Source organism: Biomphalaria glabrata, chromosome 1 (assembly GCF_947242115.1).
Source record: "Biomphalaria glabrata chromosome 1, xgBioGlab47.1, whole genome shotgun sequence".
Classification (NCBI taxonomy): Eukaryota; Metazoa; Mollusca; class Gastropoda; family Planorbidae; genus Biomphalaria; species Biomphalaria glabrata.
This window is the reverse complement of record NC_074711.1, coordinates 64,751,290-64,770,771: the sequence shown is the minus strand read 5'-3', so window position 1 is coordinate 64,770,771 and position 19,482 is coordinate 64,751,290. Positions and strand designations below refer to the sequence as shown.

At 34.7% G+C, this 19,482-nt stretch overlaps 2 protein-coding genes across 3 annotated transcripts in view; one reads left to right on the top strand and one right to left on the bottom strand.

Annotated features, from left to right (window-relative positions):
- The window catches only part of LOC106077777 (dual oxidase 2-like), a 59,464-nt gene extending 58,327 nt beyond the window's left edge, over nucleotides 1-1,137 (top strand). For both annotated transcript variants that reach the window (XM_056008204.1, XM_056008195.1), the window contains exon 35: nucleotides 63-1,137. In XM_056008204.1, coding sequence (XP_055864179.1) covers nucleotides 63-185 — 123 coding nt within the window. In that variant the 3' untranslated portion in view covers nucleotides 186-1,137. The remainder of the gene's footprint in view (nucleotides 1-62) is intronic.
- On the bottom strand, nucleotides 700-15,736 carry LOC106077779 (uncharacterized). Its single transcript, XM_056008216.1, has 5 exons — nucleotides 15,627-15,736; nucleotides 6,667-6,877; nucleotides 2,768-3,893; nucleotides 2,401-2,439; nucleotides 700-1,864 (listed from the first exon to the last, which is right to left on the bottom strand). Exons 3-5 carry the CDS (start codon nucleotides 3,756-3,758, stop codon nucleotides 1,833-1,835), a joined length of 1,062 nt encoding a protein of 353 aa, XP_055864191.1. The 5' UTR covers nucleotides 3,759-3,893; nucleotides 6,667-6,877; nucleotides 15,627-15,736; the 3' UTR covers nucleotides 700-1,832.
- Between the last annotated feature and the right edge of the window lie 3,746 nt (nucleotides 15,737-19,482).

Genomic DNA, 19,482 nt, shown 5'->3' with positions numbered 1-19,482 from the left:
AAACTTTATTTATGCTTCTTTTCTCATAACTGTTCAAAATTCTTTGCTGTATTTACAATCAGGTATCTCAAATTGGAGTATTTAGTTGTGGTCCACCATCAATGACCAGAAGTGTTCAACAGAGCTGCACAGAACAAAACACATTCAAAGGACCTTCTCTAATTCACCATTTTGAAAATTTTTAGAAAATAATTTCATTTTTTTAAATTTTTAATTAAGAATAAGTTAATAGATCTTAAAAAAAGCATGTTTGTTAACATTACTTTTCTTTAAATCAAATTGTTTTGTTTTGTCACATCAAGTATAAAGTAATATAGATGTCAATATAATTGCTTGAGTTCATCCTTCTGTTTTTACCATGATGAATTGTAGCAGGTATTCTGTTGCTTGAGTTGTCCTTTTTGATTGAGTAAAAATATTCATTTTTGATTAAAATATTTTTCTTTTTGTTTGGCTAGCTAAATTTCTTGCAGGAAACGCCTCCAAAAAAGCAGTATAAATGATTTTAATTTAGTTTGCAATATGTTTATGAAGAAGTAAGCCCTTTAGTCAGCTTTTCTGTCTCATATTTAGATTTCATAAAATAAAAGTGTTAAGGAAAAATTTCACCACCATGTTATCTAAAAATAAGCGCAACTGCTATTTTTAGACTCAGTTAAACTTTTTAAAATTAAATATGCAAGCTTTTTTTTATATCCATCTTTTTCTTTTTTAAAGATTTCTAAGTCTCATATAGTTGCAATACATTGTTTCATTATTTAATGTTACAGTTTTGATTAGCACATCATATTTGAGTACATATCCTGCCGATTAATCCTCAACAGGACAATCTATTTGTTCAGCCCATGAATCCAAAAAGGATATATTTTAAAAATTTTATTGAGAAATTGGTTTGCATTGTTTGTTAATATAAATGTCTTTGTGTAATTTAATGTGTGAGTATGACTGACTATCTGGAAGCTTGTACTTCAAAGACAGGGTTGATGGTAATTTTTTATTTTATTTTACACTTGAATTACATGCTTCACAAAGCTTATTGTTCATTTATTCATTCGTTAAAGTGCAAATCTCTTCATTATAAATCATACACCTATAAAGTGACATGTAAAATAAAATGTCATTTGTATTTTTATGCCACATCCATCTTTTTTTTTCATTGATTTTTTTTATTTATTTTATTTGGTAATTTGGACATCTTAAATTATAAGGTGCTAGACTTGGTTGACAGAGACTATATTTTAGAGAAATGACATTTTTGGGGTATTTTATTGACATCCCTGATCATAGCACTTTGAAACAAGTCAGTAGTATTACACTACTTTGTTTTAGCATTCTATCCTGAAAGTCTTCTAGTTTTATTTTTACTGATCTTTTTATCCAATTGTTCTGCAGAATTTCATTAAATTAATATTGTTGCTTCTTTTTGGTGCTCATTAAATCCTTTTATAATCATCAAATATGTGTTAATATTTAGAACTGAGATTTGCATACTTGTCACTTTATTAAGTTGCAATCCATTTGGTAAAGCAAAATAGCAGAAAACCAAAAAAAAAATTATTCTAAGTTCACACTTTATCTAGACATTTGATGTTTATTTCACAATGTGCTGTAAAGCCTATTAATTTTTTATTGATTTCTAGGTCACTACAGATAAAATGTTATTAAGGATTTAATCTTATACACATAATTTAAAAAAAAATTCATGAGTATTTATTTCATCAATGAATTGATATGTTATAAAAATATATTTGATTTCTAAGATGTCACATTTGTTTGAGATTTTTTATGTAACTTATTGGCGGGGACAGTTGGATGTTGAAATCTAAGGAGAGTTATCCTTCTTTACTATTTACTTGATGACAGTCTGAAACAAAAATGTAATTGTATGTTAAAGATCTAAGATCTAGAATAGTTTGTTTTTTTACTTTCAATACATTTAAGTTTCTGTATCTGACAGTCATATTTTATTGTTAAGAATAAGTTGTTGTTGATAGACTGACAGTTACAAGCCCAAAAGGGTGTAAGATTACTTCAAAGAATGTTAAGAAAATTCTGCATACGATGTAATATTATATTCTCTTACATTTTCAAGGGTATAAAAAACAATTGACAAAAAAAGAAAAATTTATAGTTATAAAAATACAAAACATACAGTTCAGCTTTCACAGACTGTACTTAACAATACAAGCCTTCCTTCCTACATTCTAAAAATATACATCAATTGCATGGATTTATGTTGGCGCCACATCAGATTACTGAGTGTGTCAGATTGGATTATGAAGTGTTAGACTAAATGAAATAGGAGAAAAGATCGATTCATACAGATTTTTTTCAAAGACGTACAGATGGAATTCAATACAGTAGGAAATTCTTAAATAATTTCACAATATATTTAAATACCTTTTTTAAAGAGTTTCATCCATTTAAACCTTCGATGCTCTGAAAAATTAATTGGGAAATACTTAGTTGAATCAGATAAGTTTTAATCATTTACATTGTAACTCAAAAGCAATATTTTTCACAATATTATAAAACATCTTTACTGTTTCCCTTTAAATTTAGATATAATAAAAATTTTAAATGACAAATGATAAAGAATCTTCAATTAAAGTAGCTTTAGTAAAAAAAAAATAATAATGATAAATGGATAAAGAGGAGAATGTTAAATATTGAAATGGCCTGAAAAAAACAAACACTCTATTTTAAAAACATTTTACGATTTGTGATATTTCGTTAAATAAAAATAATTTGAAATAGCCGTACTCACTTTTCTTGTGAAAGGATAAAGAATCTATCACATGTTGACTTTCAGAAATGTTTCCCTTGCAAACAAGAAAAGGTTTGCTGTCAACTTTCTCAACAAGAATGTTTGTATGATGACCATTCATGTCCAGGTCCATTTCTACACTGCTTGCACTGTAATGAGTTTCATTGCTTGAGGCACTGCTATTGTCTTTGACATAATCTCCTAAATTAAGACTTGAAGTGGCAGCTTTTTTTACACCAAAATCATCCAAGTTTATAGAATCCATCAACAACTGGTATCTATCTTCTGTCACCTCTTCATTACAGCAGCTTGTGATATTGAGTGTATTCATATGATCAGCCATACTGTCATCAATAATTAGGTCTGCAAGCTTTGGGCATGGCAGCAAGATCTCACCATTGTGATGGACCAGATATTTAGGCCGCGTGGAGCCGATACTGATGTCTGAGTCATCACGCTTTACTGAAGGTTTTTGTAAGACATGAGCCCACTCAAGGTTTGGTGAATTAGGTAATGCTTTGTCCTGTATCACAGAATTGTCACCTTGAAATGGCTGACTCCAATGTGTTGAAATGGTTGGATCTTGCACATATGTCCCACGTTCCTTGCCTTTGTTTCTTTTCAGTACAACTGGTTGAGAAGTTGGTTTGTCATTAATACTCTGGAAATCCTTTTGAGACAATTTACTTAAGTTATGATTGAGTCCATTAGTCAACAAATTACTGTTAAGATTAGATGGGCAGTTTTTTGATTCGCTGATTTGGGGAGCATATCCTTCATCAAATGGCTTACATTTGGAAAGATTAACAGTGGAATTTGAAAAAGTACGCTTTGGTTCAGGGTCTTTTTTAATGATTTTTTTCTCGTCCCTTGTAAATGTTCTGTTGACCATTTTGTTACGACCATTTGTGAATTGTAGATGTGCAACTGGTCCACTCAGACTTTTTTGCATGTCTGTTGGTTTAGCTTCATGAAGACTGGTGTTCCTCATGATGAAAGGACCACTTTGTTCATATGATTCATTCAGCAATATTTTTGGTGAATCAAAGCCACTGGTCTTTTTCCTGTTACCTTTGTTTTCTTTTTTTGAAGTGTTACACTTTTTTAAATGATGCCAGTTGGTGGTCTGAAAGAAAAGCCAAAAATTTGAAATTTCAATCAAATTAATGAACCACTTAAAAGTCATTACATTTAGTTTAATTTTAGTAGAATTAGACAGTATCTTAATGCTTCAATATTTTAAAAAATTAAGAAAAATAGTAACCCTAAATGCTCAGAACAATAAATTTAAATCATTTCTGTTTTCGAAGTCATTTTACAAAAAAAAAAAAAAAAAAAAGACAGACATTATTTACAGAAAGAATTTTTTTCAACACATCAAGTTGCACTGTAAAACAGATACGTCAAATGTTTAAAAACACCATTAGAAGATGTAATCATCTATGTTTGCATGGCCTACATGTTTTACAGATACAACAGATTGGTATACACAAAGAGAGAAACACTGTGATATGTAATAATAATTATTATTTTTCACATCGCACAGAATGAGAATATATACTAACAAAATATAGTAGCATCTAGAAGTATCAATAGTATAGATAAAAACAACTGTAACACATTATTACAGCAATGTGTCATCAAAGTGATGGAGTAATATGATGAATAACAGAAAATTATCAGATAAAATAACATTTTCTAAACCAAATCTATTAGCATTTCTTTTCGACTATTTTCAAACATTCTTGCGTTTGTAATATGTATAATATTATTTTCATTGTTTTATTTTTATTGATTATCTTGGTTTTTCATAACCAGTAAAATACATTTTGGAACTACCACAAATCTTTCATTTAGTTCTTGAAAAAGAGTTTTAAAAAGTGTTTATACTAATTGTGATAAGGTTAAGTGACTACCTGTATTATCTTAAGGCACGCTTTAAAAGAGAATGTAATAAATTAAAACTTAGGCCTACACATAGCTAGCTTATATGTTACGGCCAGAACCAGAAATTGACCATTTCGCGATCTGGCCGTTATCGCTTCACATTGACTGGTCATTTTCAAATGGCTGGTTATTTCGCGATTTAGCCAGTCAGTTCGCATAAGGGGTGATTGGCCAAAGATGGCAGGAAGTGGTAATGAGCAGATTTTGCTTTGATGATAAATACAGGCTATACTAGCAAATATGTGAAATTACTTTTTTTAAATCGATAATGATTAATTTCTACCCTTACCTTTTACATGATACAAAGGTGCATTGGTCTGACCACGTGCCAGATACTGAAATTCTAGACTTGTCCAACATGAACAGTATCAATGCCACTGTAAAAGGTCCTAATTTCGATAGGCGAGACATGTCCGCATGCCTGCCAATCGCCTTCCCAAAACGGCTTCTGTACGTGGAGCTGTGTGTAGCAAAGCGCTCCCAGGGGGTCAATACAAGCGCTATAAAGAAACTCTTAAGAGCTCCTTCAAGGGGTGCGATATCGACATTCACGGCTGGGAAGCACTAGCTCTGTATCTCCTCATGGGGAAAGCATTGAGTGTCGGAGGCACGAGTTCTGAAGCAAGGAAAGTGGCCAGCGTGAAAGAGCGTCGAACCAACAAAAAGCTGAGAGAAGAAGCAGGAAGCTGACCAAACCTACCCAAGCCACCTATGCGGCCGGCTTTTTAAAGCGAGGATTGGACTTAACAGTCATCTTCGAGTCCATAGGAAATGAGAAATGTGCTCATCTTCGATTACGGAGGAGCTATATATATATATAGTTGGCCGTTGGTCTGTGAGTATGGAGACGCGACAGTACAAATTAGCAAAAGAACTTAAATTTTACCAGTATAGACTGGTTAATATTATTGTCAGCTTTATTAAACAGCTATTATCGTAATTTTTATACTAGCAGAATGACATACCTTCTAAAAGAAAAGCATGCATATAGAAAACTACCAACACGAGCGACGGTAGGCCTATGCAACGTTTAACGATTATTAAAAACAAGCAAGATATAAAAGAAAAAAAAATAAGACAAGATTATATAAAGGAAAGAAACGCACAATCACTGGCAAGATTGATCTCCTTTTTATATAAAACAAAATTACCACTAATTAAACTAATTGGTTACTTTTTTTTATTGATTCATGTATATTGTATATATTCGACAATGAATAATTGTGTAAAGTTTCAATTTGATCCAAGAATGGGAGGTGAAAGAAAAAAACGTGTACGACACCAACAAAATCAAAATGAGTGCGCCAAAACTTTGTGTTTCACATGAGTCGAGAAATACTACTCACAATGAAACTGCAGTCAGAATAATTAAGAGAAGTCACAGAGGTGACAAAAGCAGAACATTCTCTTTAAAAAGGCAGCAAACAAACTGAAAATTATTTTCACAGCGAAGCCATACGTTATTACACAGTAATTTACAACTGTATCGCTCATCGGATGGTCTTAATCAGCACTATTATTCAGCACCACAGGGTTTTGACCACGGAATCCCGGCATTTATTTTGAGAGCCAAGTTAGAATAAATACTTGTTGTTTTTTTTCAAGTACTGGCAAAATATTAAGTAAAAATTTAAAATGTTTTACATGTTTCGGATGTTCCTTCAGAGTTGAAGATAGTTTACTTCCTAGTCCTAACCTCCGGCAGGACGACGGGGGATGGGAGCGGGCAGGGTTTGAACCCTGGACCATCGATAAATCTGAACGACAGTCCAGCGCTCAAACCGCACGACCAGGCAGCCATCCAAGTGAATGGCCTCACTTTGGGTTTTGGAAGTAACATATACAATTAAATAGTAAACTTTTATGGCAATGAAAATGTGTAAATGGTACAACTAGCATAAACAGAGAAAGATTGTTAGTATAATAGGGTCTGACTTTACAAAGATACTTACACCAAGACTTATGCTACTTCCTTCTTTGATGTTTGCTTTATCAATTATTTCATTCAACAGAAACCTATTCTGTGTCTTGCCATCAATATCAAAGGACAAAAATCCACTAACACATACAAAATCATCAAATTTCACATGTTTTCTACAACTTTCTTTTATGTAACATAAAAGCAGGTGGAAAATTTTGTCTGGAAATGCTATTTCTGAATTTCTGAAAAGAGATTTTTAAAAATGTTAACTCAGTAATTTTCAACCACAATATATAACACCATGACAAAATATAACTACACTTTATCTTACTAAAAATAATCATTTACAGAGGAATGTTACGACTATTTATTCTAGAAATGTACTTTTTTTCCAAGCAGAGTAAAATATACTGCAATCATTTTAAGAATCACAACCTGTTGTATAACAACAATTACTATATATTTCTGTATAACGGATTTTATTGACTGATTTTCTACTTTGATTCTGTTTATTTTAGGTGAGATTTTAATACTTAACAATCACTTGCCCCAGCGCAGCCAAAGGGTTTTGAGTTTAAAACACCCTACCAGGGGTTTTTGCAGTTAAACCCCCCTCTTCTATAAAACAAAACAAAAAAAATGCAAACGACTATACCCAAATTACAATAGCATAGCTAAGGAAGATTTTGATTTTAAAACCCCCACCGAAATTTACGATAAAACCCCCTCTTCAATATAAGACTATCCATAGATCAGTCACCAGATTCTATGAGCGTAGCTAAGAGGGGTTTAGTCTTTAAAACCCCCTTCCCGCCGTTTTTGAGGCTAAAAAATACCTCTTCAATATACAAAAAAGCAAATTACACACTCAAAATTCTACGATAGTAGCCAAAGGAGGTTTTGAGTTTAAACCTGCCTTCAGCAGGGCTTGATGCTAAAGAATACCTCTTCAATATACAAAAAAAAAAAAGCAAATTACACACTCTAAATTCTATGAGCGTAGCCAAGCCAAGAAGGTTTTGAATTTGTTAGTTCAAAACCCCCTATCAGATGATTTTGACGATAATAGTTCCCTTTTCGATATAAAATCTAAAGCCAACTACAGTCACTTAATTCAAAGACGTAGCCAAGAGAGGTTACAAATTTATATATACAAATTATATGCGTGACCCTTCATTCTTCATTGTAGGGTACGATAAACGTCTTCCAAAAGAATAAAGGGTCAGAATGTAATAAAGATTAATTATGCGTATGTGTACACACACGCACATATATTTTTGCGGGGGGGGGGGGAGAAAAAAATCCCCCCCCCCCCGAAAAATAATCCTGGCTACGCCCATAATATAAATATATATTTAACAGTGCTTTTTTGTTAAAAAAAAAAAAAAAAAAAAAAAAAAAAAGAGGTGCCGGTACTCAGTAGTTGATTGCCTAACTTTTAATTACTAAAAATTAATAATATACGTTAAAATACAAGAAAACCAATATTTTTTTTCAAAAAGGTGCTAGTACGCCGTACCGGTGTGTACCGTCACAAAAAAGCCCTGTTATATATATATATATATTAAGTGTCACAGATGCCATTATAGATTTATTTGTATATTTCACATTTAAAAGCTTGTGTGTAAATAAATATATAAACCCTTGACTGAGCCTCAGGAATTACCCCACAAATCTAGATCCTTGACAGCGCCTCAGGTTTTACCCGAGACGTAATTACGATGTTGCAAATCTATTGGTTGATTTGAAACTAAATAAAGACATTTTTAGCGCCAGAGAATTGACGAGAGTAGAAAGAACGCCAGTCGATAAAAGAATTTCCTAGTAGACAGTCGTGTTTTCTAAGAGCTCTGATTTAAAGCCTTTGTAATATTATTGATGCTTGTTGATCTGTAACTTGTACATAAGCTGTACTTACGTTTTATATTTAAATAAAGTTCCAGAGTTGTGTTTTAACAAAGAATCTTTTATTGTGAATCCTAGATCGTCATTTATTCAACTATTTTAATTCAAGTGAAATCCCCGGCACCACAACACACGTTGTGACATCTGGCACTCCGACTAATAAAAGTTTATGGACAACTTCTAACGAAATGTATTCAAGATCTAGGACCAATTTCTAAACTCTTCAAAGGAACTTCATTATTATTTAACGGAGGACAGAATTTCTGTGTTTAACAGGTCAGTTGGTTATCGATAATTCTTTTATAAAGATTTTCGTTAGAGTTACGTCTAACTCACGAAATCTATTATTATATGTAATTGGCAAAAGGAATAAGACCAATATACATAATAACTGGCATTATAAAAAAGACCAGTAAAGCAAATAACTGGCAATACAAAAGACCAGTAAAGCAAATAACTGGCATTATAGTCATTACAAAGAAGAACAGTAAATAATCATTTGTCTGGCACAAAGTAAACAGAAGACCAGATTTAACCAACTTTTAAACCAGTAAAAAAAAGTACTCGGCTCAATAGATCTATATATCGAAGCTTACGACTCCAGTGAAATACAATTTTACTGTCAAGCATTATTAGCAAATTGAGGCTTCAAGAACTTTGTCACTATATTATTATTACATCTGAGATAAAGCCAAAATCCAGATATTGTACATTTTGCTCCAATACAAGAAACTAACAAAAAAATTAAATATGGCTTCCGGTTCTAGAACACAACGACTCCTTGAATTGATGGAATTAGCAAAAGAGAAGCAAATTCCTAAGCCAGACCTGTGGGCAGAACGCCAAGAAGAGAAAGAATATCAAGAGCAAGAATCTGAAAAACAATGGCAAGAAGCTGAAAAACAAAGGCAACATGAAAAAGAAAAAAAGGAATTCGAAAAACAAAATAAAGAAAATAAAGAAAGCATTCCAACTCAAGGTCACTCAAATATGTTTGACAAATACAGATTAATGAACAAAATATCGGCTTTCAACGAAAACATTGACAATATGGACTCGTATCTCATAAGATTTGAAGAAATAGCTACAACATCCGGTCTACCTGAAGCACATTGGTCGAGCTCACTCCTCACCCTCTTGACTGGCAAATCTGTCAACATTTGCTCACAACTGTCCATCAATGAACGCAGCACTTACTCTGATATCAACGAAGCTCTACTGCGCCAATACGGAGCAACTTCAGCCAACTATAGAAAGAAATTCTAAAATGAAAGGCCACAGCAAAATGATGATCCTCAAATTTTTGTAGCTAATATGTCAATGTGGTTTGATAGATGGGTATCCATGGCCAAAATAGAAGAAAGTTACCAAGCTCTTCGTCAACATATTATTATCGACAACATCACCCATGCTCACTCAGAAGATATTCAATCCTACATTATAGAGAGAAATCCTACTGATATCCAGACATTAACCAAGATCATCAGACAATATAAAGCAGCCTATCCAAACAAGTCAGTCAAACCATCTGTTGAAGAAAATTTTTGTCTGCTTTGCTCAAGACAAAAATGCAAGATATAAGTCAGATGACAAAATCAAATGCACCAAATGTCATAAACTAGGGCATTTCACGTCTCAATGCCGCAGCAGAACCACAGAATGTTCATATTGCCATAAAAAGGGTCACCAAACTCATGAATGTTGGAAAAAACAGGCAGTCTCCAAAAATCAAAATTTTGATATACCCACATCACCAACTCAAAGATACAGCAATAGAGAGCAATACAATCTCAACAAAGCACCTGGAAATAATAAACCAGATAACAAACCTCGCTACAGAAGTCATTCACAGTACTCCAGACCACAATATATGCCAAACAGAAGCTCATATAACAGAAGCTATTACAATGAGCATTCAACTATGACAGTCATTGCAAAGTCCAATGGTCTCAAATTTTATCCAGGCTTTGTAGGAGACAAGAAGGTGGAGGTTCTTCGTGACACCGGAAGCACGTCCACATTAGTACAGGCAACCACGTCCAAGCCACTGCTTTCAACGGAACTGTCAGCAAGTTACCTGAAGCCATCATTTATGTTACTACACCATTATTCAGTGGTCAAACAAAAGCATTAGTAACACCCAATCTACCAGTGGACCTAATCATTGGAAACATAGAGGGAGTTAAAGAATGCACTCCTCAAGAACTTACTGAATGGACAAATGCCATAGAGCAAGGTCAAAAATGTTTGGCAGTAATGACAAAATCCATGTCCAGACAACAAGAACATTTGGCACCTGAACAAGTTAGCCAAAATAATCACATGGCTACCTCAGTTACGCAAGTTATGCAGAATGCAACAGAACCAGTTACTAGTCCAGTAACCAGCAACAATCAAGAACATTCAACATGGACACCCCCAGTTACATCAAGCCCATCCCTACCGGTCATAAGTCCACCTCCAATTCCCGAATGTCCATTGTTGAACTTTGAAGAACAAGACTACATGCCCAGAGTCTCTAACAATGATACAAGAACTCTAACTGGTCAAACTGAAGTCCATCAAGGCAAGTCATATTTCACACATGATGACTTCAAAGAAGAACAGAAACGAGATCCATCATTGCAAATACTTTATCAGAAGGCTCAAGCAAACAAACAGCTGAATCTACCAAATAAACCATATTTTCAAGATGGCCTCCTGGTGAAAAATGCCATGCATAAAGACAATACCATTCAGCAAATAATAATGCCACAAAAATATAGGAAAGAAATACTGGCAACAGGACATAACATTCCACACGCAAGCCATATGGGTGTAGTCAAAACTAAAGCCAGAATCCTTAAAGAATTTTATTGGCCAAGTATCATTAAAGACGTCAAGAAATACGTGAAGTCATGTCATATTTGCCAAGTCAAAGGACCTAAGAACAACAAATCACAGGCACCAATTCAAGATATGGAATTGACAGACAAGCCATTCCAAAAAGTCTCAGTTGATTTGATTGGTCCTATGCCAGTAGCTTCAGCAAGAAACCATCGATATGTCCTGATATTGATTGACACATGTACAAGATGGACAGAAGCAGTACCTCTAGTCAACATTACAGCGCTTGACATCACCAGAGCTTTGTCAGAGATATTTTCCAGAATTGGTTTCCCAGAAGTTATCCTCTCTGACAGAGGCACACAGTTCACAGCTGACATTACCAAAGACTTCATGAACATGTACCACATCAAGATGAAGTTCACAACGCCCTACCATCCCCAAAGCAACGGGCTTTGCGAACGATTCAACGGTACTTTGAAGAGGTGCATTTCAAAAATAGCACACGACAATCCGCAGAATTGGGACTTATTGCTACCAGCAGCTCTGTTTGCATACAGAGAAAGTCCTCAAGAAACTACAGGATTCTCACCTTTCGAGATGGTTTATGGCGCCAACCCACGAGGACCGATGGCAATCCTCAAAGAAGCTATTATTCGCCAAAACTCAATCTCATCAGAAACCAAGACAGCGTTTCAACATGTGCAAGATACCAGAAACATAGTCATATCTGCATGTGAAAAAGCAAATGAAGCCACAGCCATAGCAAACTCCAATACCAGAATGAGAGTCAATAGAAACAGAACACTGAAACAATTTGAACCAGGAGATCAAGTATGTCTTTTACTACCAGACAAAAGCAACAGACTATTCATCAAATGGCAAGGTCCATTCTCCGTACTCAGAAAGATAACAGATGTTGACTATGAGATAGACATACACAACAAAAAGAAAATCTATCACGTCAACATGTTACAAAAATATAACACAATAACAGAAGGTACCACAAGCCCAGAACAAAATGAAAGAGCCATATCATGTCTTGCAGTCATACCAGAAGAAGATGAAAATGACACGTCTGAATTTGACGACATCAATATGCCACAAACAACTACCAAACAAACTGAGTTTTGGCAAGACATCAAACTCAATTCAATGACACCGCAAAAGCAGAAAGAACTGACTACCATTCTCAAAGAAAATTCAGACATATTTACAGATGTTCCAGGCAAAACGTCAATTACGGAACACAATATAATACTTATTGATTCCAAGCCTACAAAAGCAATACCTTACCCATTACCAGTACACTACAGAGACTTTCTTAAACAAGAAATTAACCAACTATTAGAGCAATGAATCATTGAACATTCCAACTCTCCATATGCCGCACCAATAGTTCTTGTCAAACGGAAGCAAACGACAACTCCAAGAATGTGTGTCGACTTCAGACAGTTGAATAAAATAACCCAACTCGACTCATACCCTATGCCAAATCCTGAAGATCTTATGACCAAATTTTCAGAGGCAAAGTTCTTCACCAAGATAGACCTGTCCAGAGGTTATTACCAAATACCAGTCAGACAAGAATGCAAACAGTTTACGGCATTCACCACAGCTTATGGGCTATTCCATTTCAACTTCATGCCATTTGGTCTAGTCAACGCCAGCAGCACCTTTAATAGAGCCATTCACAGCATACTAGGCAATCGCTCTGACACAGTGTCATATATAGATGACATTTGCATATTCCATAAGACATGGAACGAACATATCAAAGGACTACAAGAAGTTTTCAGCATACTGAAACAACATGGTTTTACCATAAAGCCTAGTAAGGTAGAACTAGCCATGTCAGAAATATCCTTCCTGGGTTATAGAGTCAGCTACAATTCGCTGAGACCACAAGAGAACATTATTCAACGCATACTAGACATCAAAGTCCCCACCAGTAAAAAGCAAGTGAGAAGTATTTTGGGTCTGTGTAATTTCTACAGACATTTCATACCAGATTACACAGCACTCATAGCTCCATTGATTGAAATAACTAAGAAAGGACAGCCAACGAAGATCCCATGGTCTACAAAGTTACATACCACTATTGAGAACATTAAAGCTGAATTCTCAAGAGACACTATTCTCAAACTTCCGAATCCAGAGAAGCAATTTTACCTCGCCACAGATGCTTCATCTTCAGCTATAGTTGCTTGCCTAATGCAGAAATACCAAGACACTTCACAGAAATGCCAAGAGACTTTGCACCCAGTATTTTTCATCAGCAGGAAGTTGTCACCAGCTGAAACCAGATACTCAACCATCGAACGTGAATGTCTAGCCATTGTATGGGCCATAGCCAAGTTCTCCAGATATCTACTAGGTGCTCATTTCACACTCCTAACTGATCATGCACCACTAGCATTTCTGAACTCAAAGAAGTTAGCGAACAGTCGTTTAACTCGTTGGAGTCTACAACTCACAGACTACCAATTTGAGGTCAAGACAATTCCTGGACGTGAGAATGTTTTCGCTGACACACTTTCCAGATGTATTTAATTCTTTACATAATTGTGTATATATTTTTCTTCCACAGGTTTGTATTGTATTGTCATATTTTAATTTTATCATGAAGCACCATGAAGAGAAGTAACTCATTCAATTCAAGATTTAATTTATTCAAGTATTATGCTTTGTACAACTTTTGATATTGTCTCATTTTCATAACCACTTGAATAGTGAAACAGGTGTTCTAAGTCATCAATAATTTAGCTCTCATATACCTGACACTGCATTTACATTTTTTTTAATGTCATCTTCAAGTTGACTTTATTTTTCAGAGCATTGTCATATGTTACCTCAACCATTTTTCTATAATTTCATGTATGGTATCTTGTATATATTTAAATATTTTTAATACATATGAGCATTTCTATTACCATACAAATGCTAAATGGAGGGGGTGGGTAATATGTCACAGATGCCATTATAGATTTATTTGTATATTTCACATTTAAAAGCTTGTGTGTAAATAAATATATAAACCCTTGACTGAGCCTCAGGAATTACCCCACAAATCTAGATCCTTGACAGCGCCTCAGGTTTTACCCGAGACGTAATTACGATGTTGCAAATCTATTGGTTGATTTGAAACTAAATAAAGACATTTTTAGCGCCAGAGAATTGACGAGATTAGAAAGAACGCCAGTCGATAAAAGAATTTCCTAGTAGACAGTCGTGTTTTCTAAGAGCTCTGATTTAAAGCCTTTGTAATATTATTGATGCTTGTTGATCTGTAACTTGTACATAAGCTGTACTTACGTTTTATATTTAAATAAAGTTCCAGAGTTGTGTTTTAACAAAGAATCTTTTATTGTGAATCCTAGATCGTCATTTATTCAACTATTTTAATTCAAGTGAAATCCCCGGCACCACAACACACGTTGTGACATTAAGAATAATTAAGATATCTATATTATCGGATGTAGTTTTTTGTGCTGTTCTTCTACAACAGATCGTAGTGAAAGGCTTAGAAATGAGCAAGCATGCTTTCTAAGAGGCAGATCATGCATTTAACAGATTTTTCTCCTGCAAAAATCATCGATCATAGCGTGTAACAGCTTATAAAAAAAATCTATTGATCAGTTTCCTTCATATAAAAAAAGCCATTTAATAGCATTCATAGTCATAACAGAGGAGGGATTAGGAACTAGTAAGCTTACTGTTATTTACAGCGTTTCCCCAGACCTATTAATTGGCTAAAGGGAGCCGCGAACGATTCTTTTTTTTTTTTAAGTTTATTGGAGCGCCACGGGTGAAAGTTCTGATCAGTTGATGTCTGCATTTTGAACATAGGGTTAGGCAAAGAACCTCTTGAAAAAAATCCTTTTTGGTTGTAGGGTCTCAGTGGCCTGTAGTGTGACTATTTTGCGACTTTTAAAGAAAGCTACAATGCTAAATAAAACGAAAGACTGATTTTTTAAAATTTTGTTATGTGACCACATTGTGCATTCTAACTTTTAAAGTATACTGTATGCCATATCTGCCTTTCTTTAATAACTAAAAGCCCAGCCAACCGATTATTTATTTTATTTAGTTCAATGGACACTGGCACATGTTTTCTCATTTATTTAGAAGCCAACTACAAAAGTCTCTTCTGGTCAGGGGTGGACTGTGTCAAAATCAGCCATAGCATAGCCAAACCATCCGACCCACACATTGATCGCCATATGATGCTCTTTGCCAAAACCTCGGTCCAAAGCTTACCCATCAATGATGGCTATCTGGTCGTGTGGTCGTGTGTTCGATGGTCTCTCCAACCCTGCCCACCGCCTTTCTCCGGTATCATCCTGCAGGAGGTTTGAGCTAGGATGTAATTATCTTCATATCTAAAGGAACATTCGAAACATATAAAACAAAAAAAAACAACTGAATGATCATTTCATCACATTCATAAGTAGTACACACTCCCCAGGACTCCAATAAATACATTTCTCATCTCTTTGTTCACGCAGCCCATATTAAGAAAGGTGACTAGCAGGGACGGGCGCATTTGGATGTTAGTGATCGCATGCAATAATGCTTTAAATAAGTGATTCCCAAAGGAGTCTATGGGTCTACGAAGACTTCCAAAGGGTCAACGAAAGTGAAGAAGTGATTTTGGGGTCTGTGAGATGCGCACAGGGGTCTACGATAATGAATCTCATTTTAGCGAGTCGTGACTTTAATTTTGATATACTGTTAATGGAATTATTTCATACACATATTTATGATTTGTACCTTGCGTAATCCTTAAAATGTGTGTCCTTTTGTGCGAATGAAAAATTTTTGATTTTTTATTTAATAACTCTATTTAAATAATTTAATTTTGTCTAGTTGTAACTTATAAAATTGACTATTTGACACAGGGTTTTAATCCTTCTGTCAAACAAACAATTGTTTATGTGCCTTTTTATGACGCTATGAAACCAATTAAGATGGAGGATCATTTGAGACGATGCCATGTCTCCATGATAAAAAAGAAAAAGGTTTGAAAAACTTTCAAACACTCAATGATAAAGTTCAGAATAGACCCTCAGAATCGCTGTCGACATCATATAGAGTCTATTATAGAGAAGATAATAGTTTGTGAGCGTTTTACAATATCACTTTACCTATAGCGAAATTTAAAAAAATAGAATTTATATAGCGCTACTTTCATGCTTATAGCATGCTCAGAGCGCTATGGTCCAATCTCATTTGTGGACCAGAGGGGGATGAGGGGGTATCTAGGAGACGGTTTTCCGTGCTGCCTTTAGGCGCTCAGTAAACACAACTCGAGTCGGGTGTCATAGGTAGCCAAGCCAAGCCAAGTTCAAGCGTACTTAGCCTCTCGACCACGCTTCCCACCAAATACGGAAAACCTCACAAACCATTGATTTTACGTTGAAGAGGTTTTAAATCTCTTACACAAACCTTCATCTGATATCATGTAAAGAATTGCTTTAAGCAACAATACAGTTCAAAGGCGAATCAATATAATAAGTTATCAAACTATAAGCTTATTATGATGATGACCAGATCAATATCTGCACAGTGGTTTCCAAAACAGGCAGCTCTCCATGTAGTTCTTTTATGGGTGTGTTTGGGGTCAGTGTCTTGTTCGGGCCTCTTGATGAAGAATGAAGTTTTGAAGGACATGGTCAGCATTCTCTGGCGACACTCCACAAGGGCAAATTTCACTGGTCCAAATTTACAGCTTCCGGAACATATGTTGTCTCATTATGTTGTGTCCGGTTCTGATGTGAAAAATTAGGCGTTGGTCATTTAGGGATAATTTATAATAGGCGTCGTCTTTTTTTGTAATTCCATTGAGAGCTTTTTTATTTCTCATTTATTCTATTCACTATTAGTTTCTTCGTTTATTCCGATGAAGTGCGATTTTCAATTGTGTTTTTGTTCTCCCACTTTGGCAAGTGTCCGCCTTCTCATTCCCTTCTAGTTCAATATGTGCTGGTATCCACGAAAAACAGTTTTTATGCTTTGGAGGACTATTTTTGCATTCTTTAGGAAAACAATCTGACAAAAATAATATTGTACGACAGTTGGGAAAAATTAAACCGTTCTGACTTTACTGCTGCTTTATTTCAGTGGTGAAGACCATATGGCCTGAGCAATCTGTGTGCAGGGTTGCAGCTCTTTAGCTTCCTGTGTGCCCACACCTACCGCTTCGCTGATTTCCTGTCGCCACTAAGTGACTTGCGCTGGAAATTTTTATTTAAGCGAAGATGATTCGCGCAACACGACGACCTCAATCTCTTTCACTAAAGCCCATCTTATTCCGGAAGCAAGATTGTGTCAAGACGTCCAGGGAAGAGTTTGGGTGCAATGGATGACCAGAGATTTAGGCCTATGCCTTGTTCTGCTCTAAAGCGCTCCACATCGCGGTAATTGCCTTTCAGTCCGATTATTCTATTTATGGAGAAGATGGGATTTAGTGTAGGTTAGATCTAGATCAAGAATCTATTATTCTCTCATTAATTTACAAACAAGAATCTATAGGACTATAATTAATCAAGTTGATTATAAGTTATTAACTTATATAAAGGCTAAATCTAAATATAATGCATCCATTCTCGATCTAAATCTCTACAATATAGCTATGTACATTATTATAATCTCTACCTGTGAATATCTCCCATTGATCTAGAATTAAATCTAGATAGTTATAAATCAATAATCAAATAAATCTATATCGATCTAGATCTCTATTGTTTACATTATAAAAAGATCATTTGATCTAGATTTATAACTAGGTCCTAATAGATCTGGTTAGTTGGAACGATCTAATCTAAATCTAGATGATTTACGGCGATGATATTGCAAATTATTATCTTATCAGGACTAAATCTAGATCTAGATCCACTAGGCCTACCGATCTAGGTCTAGATCACTGATATAATTATATAATAATAGTAATAGAGTCTATATGATATCATTTTTTCATATGGATATATTAAACCACTACATTAAATTGAACCAGATCTAAAAAATAAAAAATAACACCACTTGTCCCACGCCATCAAAAGAAAAAATCGGTGGAGATCTAGACTAGATCAGCTGAACAATTAATAGAACTAGTTGAGTTTTTTTTAGATCTTGATGATTACTATAGAATACACAGGACATCACATATCAACCATTTTGAAAATAGTTGAGCAGGAACTTATTTAGCTTCCGGCAAAGACGGACAATCGCCTAAATGTAATTTTTTACAATCAAACAGGAACATAAAACTAAAATGCTATATAAGCTTAGTTAGGCCATGGTTATGCCTATACTAGAATATGTATTCTATGTGTGGGAAATCATAAATAAACTAGAACAGACACAAAATAGATCAGGGAGATTTACAACAAACGAATATTCACATTTGATTAGAGTATCACCATTAGTAAATCACAAAATGTATAGACCTTTTATGAATTAAGCATAAACAAAATAAAGTATTAAAGCTGCAATAAAACATAAAACACCGAACCATAATTAGCAAATACAAAAATAAACACCAATAGGCCTATACTACTCGACAGAAAGACCCAAAGATAAAGGCACATTTTTTTTCCGTATGCTAGGAATAATACATATTAATGCTCCTTTCTCCCTAGTACTGCTAGAGCTGCTAGAGCATGAATTTTTAATGGATACGAAAAAGCCAGAAAAACCAACATTACGCCTAAGCAGAGTTTACGTCACTGATCAGCATCGCACGATTAGAGCAGCACGTGAAATGCGTAGGACATAATTAACTACATTTTTTTTTATTCGCTCATCTCTTGAGCAAAAAGTTTTTGAGTAAAAAAATTCATTTTTGTAATGCTAGTATCAACTTGCTCTGTCTGGTTAAAAGGTTGTAGGCCTACACGCTATTTCTCCCACACCCAATCTCGGATCAAGCTGAAATTTTGCACAATTAGCCTATTTCTTTTACCTGACAACACACGAATAAAAAAAAATAGGCCTAACCAATTAGTCAATTAATTATTGGTAATTAAATATTTTTTCCTTTGGTTCTCGAACAAGAGAAAGAGATTGTACGTTACTTGACAGATAAGGTGGTATAAGTTGAATTAGTCCCCTTTAT